General features: G+C 33.3%; 1 protein-coding gene across 1 annotated transcript in view; it reads left to right on the top strand.

The window, feature by feature from the left end:
- Positions 1-9,614, top strand: part of LOC107592172 (thrombospondin type-1 domain-containing protein 7A-like) — a 158,669-nt gene that overhangs the window by 121,647 nt on the left and 27,408 nt on the right. The window contains exons 15-16 of the mRNA XM_016281573.1: positions 3,202-3,380; positions 6,494-6,635. Of these exons, the coding sequence (XP_016137059.1) occupies positions 3,202-3,380; positions 6,494-6,635 (321 nt within the window). The remainder of the gene's footprint in view (positions 1-3,201; positions 3,381-6,493; positions 6,636-9,614) is intronic.

The raw sequence follows: 9,614 nt of genomic DNA, 5'->3' as shown, positions 1-9,614 counted from the left end.
TATATAATTATATAATTATTTTTTATTATTTTTATTTTACCATAAGCATTTTCTATTGTTATTTTGTGAGATTGATTTATTAAATAACATCTAGTCTCCTCATTAAACTGTTCTGATGCATGACTCATTGCCATTAGCGCTGTAGTTTCACACAGTTGCATGCAGAGTCCAAAGTGAACACTCAGCAAGCGCCAAATGCTTGTAATAATTGGTTTTGGCAAGGACTAAAACAAATAAAACTGGCCAGTTGGTTGTTTTTAGGAAACAAAACCAGGTTAAAAACAGTCAGTCTGTATCATACAAGCAATCAAAACCCGAGGAGCAAGATTACATTATTATATGTGTGTGTGTGTGTGTGTGTGTGCGCCTTCATATGCATGCTTATCTGTGACTATATTACAATACATCATGGTTAGTGGATAATTAAAATATTAAAGAAACAAAGATTTATTACAACATTATTTTATTAGGCACATAATTGATAACCCTGCACTTAAAGTTTTAGCACATGTCATGTAAGCCGAGGTTAATAATCTCTGTGGGTGTTGTGCAGTGATATTGTGAACATATGTTTGACATCATAGCTGTTTTAATCGTGTGCTTGTGAATGACTGGAACGCTGAACTGACCAATCAGCTTCCAGAACCATCCATTTTATAATGTATTATTTACCACAGTATTTTGGAAGCAGCGATTTCTACATTTGAGCCAACTGTTGGCCGCTCTTGAAAGGCTGCTGTGAAGGATATGCTGTTCAGAGACGACATAGTGTGTGTATGTGTGTGTGTTGGGTCTGCAGTATATAAAAGGCAGATCCTCTTGAGCCAAATGAGTAGGAAGTACACATGGCTTGAGCAAACAGCGGTAATAAAATTCAGCATTAGCTGCTAAAGCATATCACATTCTCTGACCCTGTAGCCAACTCTCCACACAAATACTGCAGCTCCAAACATGCCTATTTAGACCAATTGCTTTTACAGTTTTTATGCACCTCATAATGTTCTCTGCAAGGTACAAGCTTGCTTTTCATTTTTAATCAAGATTTAAAACACTTCAAAGCCGCATGTTTAATCAGTAAGTCTGTTAAATCTATCATTACCCTGCAGAAAATCCAGCTATATCTAATGCTAGTTTGTTTTGCGTGGTTTCTGGATGGTTATTTACTAGCTGGACTAGCTGGTGAGACTGACTTGTTTAAGCTGCTAGGATCTTGGGTTAGGTTATGTTACAAAATAAAATTTTGACTTTTTATTTAACTTGTTTTGGCCAGAATGGTCTCTGTAAGGTTGTGCGATATTTATCGTCTGCAGTGATATCGTTATTGTTGTTTTAACGATGTGCGATTATCGAGTAATTTGCTAAAAAACAAAAACACGTCTTGAAAGTCCAAAAGCTTTCACTGTGATGGTGTGATGAAGCCTATTCGAAAGTAAGAATGACCCTATAAATCTATCAATAAATATCAGCCGTTTTGAATGAATCATTTGAGTCAATGATTCAATAATCCATTCATAAAGACCATCACTTGTTTCGTTTCTAAATGAATCAGCCGTTTTGAATGAATCATTTGAGTCAATGATTCAATAATCCATTCATAAAGACCATCACTTGTTTCGTTTCTAAATGAATCAGCCGTTTTGAATGAATCATTTGAGTCAATGATTCAATAATCCATTCATAAAGACCATCACTTGTTTCGTTTCTAAATGAATCAGCCGTTTTGAATGAATCATTTGAGTCAATGATTCAATAATCCATTCATAAAGACCATCACTTGTTTCGTTTCTAAATGAATCAGCCGTTTTGAATGAATCATTTGAGTCAATGATTCAATAATCCATTCATAAAGACCATCACTTGTTTCGTTTCTAAATGAATCAGCCGTTTTGAATGAATCATTTGAGTCAATGATCCATTCATAAAAACCATCACTTGCTTTGTTTCTAAGCCGTTTTTAATGAATCATTTGAGTCAATGATTCAATGATCCATTCATAAAAACCATCACTTGCTTTGTTTCTAAATGAATCAGCTGTTTTGAATGAATCGTTTGAGTCAATGATTCAATGAAATATTCATAAAAACCATCACTTGCTTTGTTTCTAAATGAATCTGCCATTTTGAATGAATCATTTGAGTCAATGATTCAATGATCCATTCATAAAATCCATCACTTGCTTTGTTTCTAAATGAATCAGCTGTTTTGAATTAATCATTTGAGTCAATGATTCAATGATCCATTCATAAAATCCATCACTTGCTTTGTTTCTAAATGAATCAGCTGTTTTGAATTAATCATTTGAGTCAATGATTCAATGATCCATTCATAAAAACCATCACTTGCTTCGTTTCTAAATGAATCAGCCGTTTTGAATGAATCATTTGACTCAATGATTCAATGATCCATTCATAAAATCCATCACTTGCTTTGTTTCTAAATGAATCAGCCGTTTTTAATGAATCGTTTGAGTCAATGATTCAATTATCTATTCATAAAAACCATCACTTGCTTCGTTTCTAAATGAATCAGCCGTTTTTAATGAATCATTTGAGTCAATGATTCAATGATCCATTCATAAAAATCATCACTTGCTTCGTTTCTAAATGAATCAGCCGTTTTTAATGAATCATTTGAGTCAATGATTCAATGAAATATTCATAAAAACCATCACTTGCTTTGTTTCTAAATGAATCAGCCGTTTTGAATGAATCATTTGAGTCAATGATTTAATGATCCATTCATAAAGACCTTCACTTGCTTTGTTTCTAAATGAATCAGCCGTTTTGAATGAATCATTTGAGTCAATGATTTAATGATCCATTCATAAAGACCTTCACTTGCTTTGTTTCTAAATGAATCAGCCGTTTTGATTGAAACGTTTGAGTAAATGATTCAATGAATCACTCATTAAGGCAGGGGCTTGCTGCCACCTCCTGGCGGTTTTAGAGTCATATTTATTTATCCTTGACTGGCCTAAACCAGCAAAGGTAACAGCACAAAAACACACTCAGCAAAATATAATTTAATTATCATCATCAAAAAAATCCAAATAAATATAAAGATATCATTTTTTGTCAATATTGCTTTCAAACTTCCAACTTGAACAGGAAGAGACCAACTGACTGACATGCAAAATGACCAACCACAGTTTGTTTAGTATCCCTTTTTCACTTATTTTGACCACCCATACTGTTTTTTCAGGGTATCTAGAGGAGGCCTGCATCGTCCCCTGCCCGTCTGATTGTAAACTCAGTGAATGGTCCAACTGGTCTCGCTGCAGTAAATCCTGTGGCAGTGGGGTCAAAGTTCGCTCAAAATGGCTCAGAGAAAAGCCTTACAATGGAGGAAGACCCTGTCCAAAACTGGATCACCTTAACCAGGTAAACATCATGCTTCTATATGCATGGAGGAATCAATTTGGAAGGTATTAAATGTTCAATGCATGGTTTTATATAGATATAGTCCATGACATGAAGGCGCAGGAGTTTTCAAATAAATATATTTGCTTAATAAATTAAATAAAGCAAAGAATTTTAAAAATATTAGATGTTAAATTACATTGTTTTATATGGATATAACTCATGACATGGAGGCGCAGGGGTTTCAAATAATACATTTGCTTAATAAAATAATCAAAGGAAAGAATTTTGAAGACATTAGATGTTAATGTACATTGTTTTATATCTTACTAGCTTGAGTACCATACTAACTGAAATGGAACCTACAATACAGATTTGCATTACAATTTTGGATTCCAATCTCACAGATACAACAGATCTTGGCGTAGTATATCGCTAACAAAGCATATTCTAATGAGCATAAATATACCATATGTGTTATTATAGTTAACTAAAACTAAAACCATTCAAATAAATTGCTACTTGAAATAAAGTTTTGTTTGTTTAACTTGAAGTACTAAAATAACTCAAACTAAATAAACTAAAATTAATAAACAAACATGAATAAAAAATTTAAATTAATAACACCAAAACATAAATAGCATGTGCAAATACTGCATTAAATAGTACCATTTTATTTGGATTAAACTGCTACTTTTTGATGGTGAATAAATTATAAGTATACTTAAAATCATTTCTCTTTCCTCATCTCTCATTTTAAATGGGTGAAGTTTGGATGGAGCGTATTGTAATGCATTGTGGGATTGCCAAAATTTGTCCAAAAGAAGGCATCAAGCATGCTGATTTGTCATTCCTTAAGGCGTAGAAGTACACCTGTGATATCTTAAAATACTGCCTACATAGGCAGTTCACTAGGCTTTGGAACAAAGTTCAAAGTTTCCCTCAATTTCTGGAACCGCTGGCTTTGATTATGCAGTGAAGATCCAAAAATAGGTTCACAAGTGAATCTCAAATTATTCAGAAACGCGTGTCTTTTCATCTCCGTTTTTTTTTTTATTGAGATTTGCTAGAAATAGATGACTCCACATCAAAGCGTTTCTGAGATCTTTGCTCCTGACAAATAAGCACTCTTGGCTTTGGTTTAATTTAAATGCTCTCCTTTTATTAGTTAATGGATTATCAGGGTGGTTACAGGTCATGCTGTTTTACATTTGACGAATTTGAACATGTCTAGAGAAAGAAATGACACAGACTTCTCTACTCTGTCAATGTGAAATCAAAATTAAACCTACAGTATTTATTTTCTTAACAGACATTTCTGATCTTGTAAACTGTATTTCATGTTGAGTTTGAGCAATGCCGTTTTTAAAAAAGATATACAATAATAAGAAGTGCATTCTTAACTAAACATGATGTTTTATGGTGCTTTGGTCTCTAGACGCAGATGTTTTAATGACTAATGATTTTTCCATAACTCTCCAATAATGCTGCTCGGCCACAGGCACAGGTAATAACGCTTTCTTCTCATAAATGGTGTTTCGTTCTTTCTTTCTTTCTTGCATTTCTCATTCCAGAGTTAATTTAAATTCCTCTTATGGATTTTATGTTGTTGTGTTTGTCACTGTGGTGCGCGATTACAATTTTTAAAGCATTAGAGGCACAAGTCCCATGCTTTTGTTGTGAGAACTACTAGATATGTCAGATAAACTATTAACCTACCATGAAAAGTTGCCTCCCCTCAAAAAATGGTTTGTCCCACTTTAAAACTATGGCGCCCTAGCAACTGGCGCACTTGAATCAAAATGATTATTTTGAAATCATCTGTTGAATTAATGTCCCGATTGATTGATTGATTTTATTGAATTCTAATTGAATTATTTTAATTGAATACTTAATTGATTTTAATTTTTGAGTTGAATTTTAATTCATTTATTTTGTGCATTTAATTTTGCTCTTTATTATGTGTATTTATTTATTTATTAATGGCTGACGTGGTAGGACAGGAGGCGGAAGTTGCCGTCTGGTGGGATGAAGGACAGAATTCGCTCGGCTTCCCAACGCTTGAACCGAACACAGGGGTGGAAGCTGACATCATCCAGGAGTCGAGGGTTCTACAGAATGAAAGATGTAGGCGTAAAATGTAAAGAAAGAAAAGAAAATGTGGGTTAGTATGCAGTAATATAGAATATATTACAAACTTGAACTTCAAAGTGCAGTTGGTAATTTGTCCCTCATTGCATAATTGCACATTCGAAAGCATAAATGCAAATTCTGCTAAATGCATAAATGTAAAAATGTTCGACATATAAAAAATGTAATAGCCATTTTGAAAGGTAAAGGTGTCAGCCCAAGACATCTTACTGGCCAGAGAAACTCAAGCAAAACATTACACAGTGCACCCTTTATATTTTAATTTTAGTATTTTTGTTATGTGCTTCTGTCATTTTATTTTTATAGTTTGTTCGTTTTATGTTTGTTTAGATTTATTTTAATTTCAGTTTTAGTTTTTTAGGAATTGTAGCACTTCAACTTTTTCAACAATTTATTTCTAATTTTCATTTAAGGGTTTTAAGTTTATTTATATTTTATTTCAGCTTCATTTCAAACCCAAAAATGTTTTTTTTATTTTATTGATCATTTTATTAGTTATTTTATAATTCTGTTTAGCATTAATTAATTTATTTCAGTTTTAGTTTTAGTAATTTTAAAACTTATTTATTTCAGTTAGTTGCCAAGGCAACATTTCTAATTTTGCTTTAAGTTATTTAAGTTTTATATAGTTTTAATATTTATATTTTATTCCAACTTTATTTAAATCTCCCAAATAGTAGCAACACTGATTAACAATAACAAGACTGTTTGTTTTTTTTAATCCTAAGCATCTGAGACATGTCTAAGAAATCCCTTAAATCTGAGCAATAACATTTTTGGCTTATGCTAACAGAGATATGGTTTTATTCTGGGTTTTATGATTTCAGTTAGAGCCAACTGACATTGGGGCATAAATAGTGGCATAAAAAAATCAGAGCAGGTCACTTGTTAGACATTTAATAAACCGCTTGAGGAGAAATATGAGAGAATTATGAGCTCATTAACATAAATGAACAGCAGTCTGTTTTATTGGCCTCTTAAAGCCGTGTTCTGGAAGAGGAGATCGAGAGAGGACGGCGTTTGCCCTGCGTCTGCCTAAAGAGGGAGAGGACTGTCCGGTTAGCATGCAGACCGAGCCCTGCCTCCTGAACCGCAACTGCTTTCACTACAGTTACAACATCACCGGTGAGTAGACCAATGGGGTGTCCCAAATCGCGTACTTATGCACTATTCTATGACGGGTTTTTTGTATAAATAGTGCGAGTATTGCATTCACACTGAAAATTCCAAAAAGAAAAAGTGCACTTTAAATACCCGGATGATGCACTTAAATAGCAGAAAAAACTAAGTGTGGAATGTTGGACACTTCATGCACTCAACTGTCTCAGCTTTAATTACGTAGTGAAGGGGGAGGGGCTATCAGACTCCGATTATGAATGACAAAATAACCTTATATAATTCATGCACTACATGGTTGAGTACATAGTGCATAAGTACATGAGTGCATAGTGTATAGTGCGTCCAGGGGCATCTTTAGATAACCAAAGGCCCCTGGGCTACAGCATTACAAATCCTATTTTTCTATCCCCGGATTTAATATTGAGAATTTGAATAGCAGTACTATTTATGGAACACAGATTACTTCCAAGCAAGTTACTGAACTCTCACTGTATGACGTTACAGAATGTTGTCCGGTCCAGTTCTGCACAGCAGTGTTGTGTTTCTGTTAATCTGCGTGTTGACATAAAGATACTCTCGTGCTGCGGTTAATTACTAGCGAATGCATTGTACATTCCGCTTACAGTATATCGATGGAACACGTGGAACATACCAACTATACAAACTGTGTGGGGGGAACCTAAACTGAGCCATTCACTATATAGGCCACTACAACCAGGGAGTCACTGAAAATGAGTGTGTGAGTTTGTTTACAGAACACTGTTGTCACTGCTGCAAACTCCCATATAAATAATTATTCAAAAAATAGAAATTTCCCTGCAGCCAGTGGGCCCCCTTTCCAGTGTAGGCCCCTGGGCTTCAGCCCCTTGAAGCCCGTGCATTAATGCGCCCCTGAGTGGGACGCAGCTCAAAACTGCAAAGTGTTTCCCCAAACAGGTTTCCTAACTATGGTTGCTCGATTTGCAGAGCAAAAATCTTAATTGAATGCAAATTAAAATCCAAATAAATAGATAATTAATAAAAAAAAATACAGGTTTGCTTGGATTGTTTCTAGGGCTGCACATTTTTGCCTACATTTTGGCCAACACTTTATAACAATATGGCTATAAAATAATAATAATAATTTGTTATTTTTCATAGTTATTATTTATAATGTTTAATTTATTTTAAATAATAATTTCAAAATGTGATTCTTATTTTTTTTTTTAAGTTAAGCCCTTGTTTGTAAAGCTGCACATGGCCAATAATAATAATTATTATTATTTTAATATTATTTTTATTATTATTATTGGCCAAATTGTGCAGCACTAAAAACAAGGGTGTTTAAAAAATATATTATTAGTTATTCTTATTATTGGCCATGTGCAGCCTTAAAAACAAGGCCTTTAATAAACAAAACAAAATTAATCACATTTAAAATTCTTATTAGTATTACTACTACTACTACTACTAACTAACTAAAAATATATACATTTCTAAATAAAAACAAAATAAGAAATATTGGTACTGTAATATTTCACTGTAAAATAAAAAAAATCACGTATTTAAGAAAAATAACAATTTAATATTTTACATTAAATTATCTACATTTGATTGGATTCTGGATGTGAACTGATTCAAACTAAATTAATTTACATGAAATTCCGAAGAAGAAGGACTATTGTAAAAACAGTAATATTGTAAAAATATTATTACAATTGAAAATAATTGTTTACTGTCTGAATAAATTTAAAATGTAAATCCTGTGATGCAAAGCTGAATTTTCAGCATCATTACTCCAGTCTTCAGTGTCTCAAGTGTCAGATATCATTCTAATATGTTGATTTGCACGCGTTTTGCTGCTGAATATTTTTATGGAAACTGAAAACATTTTGTTTCGGGATTCTTGATGAATAGAAAGTTCAAAAGAACACCATTTATTTGAAATAGAAATATTTTGTTACATTAGAAACATCTCATACTTCTGTCACTTATATACATATTAGGGATGGGAAGATTCCCCGATTCGCGCGGTGCATCGGCATAAAAAGTTAACGATGCGATGCATCGGTTTAAAAAGTGTGTATCGGCTACAAGTCGGCATTTATACATTACCGCTGCTGCGTGAATATGACGTATCACAACACCACGAAGACCCGAGAAAAAACTGGGATTAAAGTCCAAAAACTGACTTGAAATAACCTAACACATCAATCGGGGCTAAAGCGATTCCATAAATGACAAATTAAATTCACACAATCTCACTAATTTGTGCACGCTTATTCTTAAGCAGCCCGTAATGTAGATCATGGATCAAATCGATCCACCATGACAAACAGCGAATATATTCGTGCTGTTTAATGCATTTGAGAAGTTGTGTTTTCCTTCATATAAGTGTATTTTTATGATAGCAGTAGGTAACCGTAAAGGGATTATTGTAATGAGTAAATCAAATGTAAATTAGTATGCTACAGTACTAATTACTAAGCTCAAATGAGATAATGTATGTTTCTTATAGCAGTTTAGAAGTCATTTTTTTTCTTTATTTTCATTTTAATTCAGTGATTTTAATTTAGTTATTTTAATGCTTTAAAGAGAAATTTTAGATTGCAATGTTCTAATGTTCTGCTATCTGTTCTGCAAAGGTACAGCTGTCATAAAACCAGAGAGAGCCTTTCTGCTTGGCTAGAAACTGTAAAAAAAAAAAAGTTGCACTGTAACAGCTCTAACACTGTTCCTATTGGTCAGTGTTAGAGGAACTCAGCTTAGTCTGACAGTTAACCTGCTTTAGACCAGGTTAGTTTCCCAGCATACGTTGCCACAGAAGTTGATCTATGTTAAATTTGCTTTATGGAACCAAATCATTTGACAATGAGTCAGACTAACTGAAATAAGCCTGGCTTATTTGGTAAACTTGTTTTATGAAACAGGCCTTGAGGCATTAAAGTGATCATATTTTCTCCATTGCATCGTATTGTCTCGAATCGCATTGTGTTGAATCGAAAT

Source organism: Sinocyclocheilus grahami, unplaced genomic scaffold (assembly GCF_001515645.1).
Source record: "Sinocyclocheilus grahami isolate Dianchi unplaced genomic scaffold, SAMN03320097.WGS_v1.1 scaffold150.1, whole genome shotgun sequence".
NCBI lineage: Eukaryota > Metazoa > Chordata > Actinopteri > Cypriniformes > Cyprinidae > Sinocyclocheilus > Sinocyclocheilus grahami.
The sequence above is the reverse complement of the archived record's forward strand: the minus strand, read 5'-3'. Positions and strand labels throughout refer to the sequence as shown.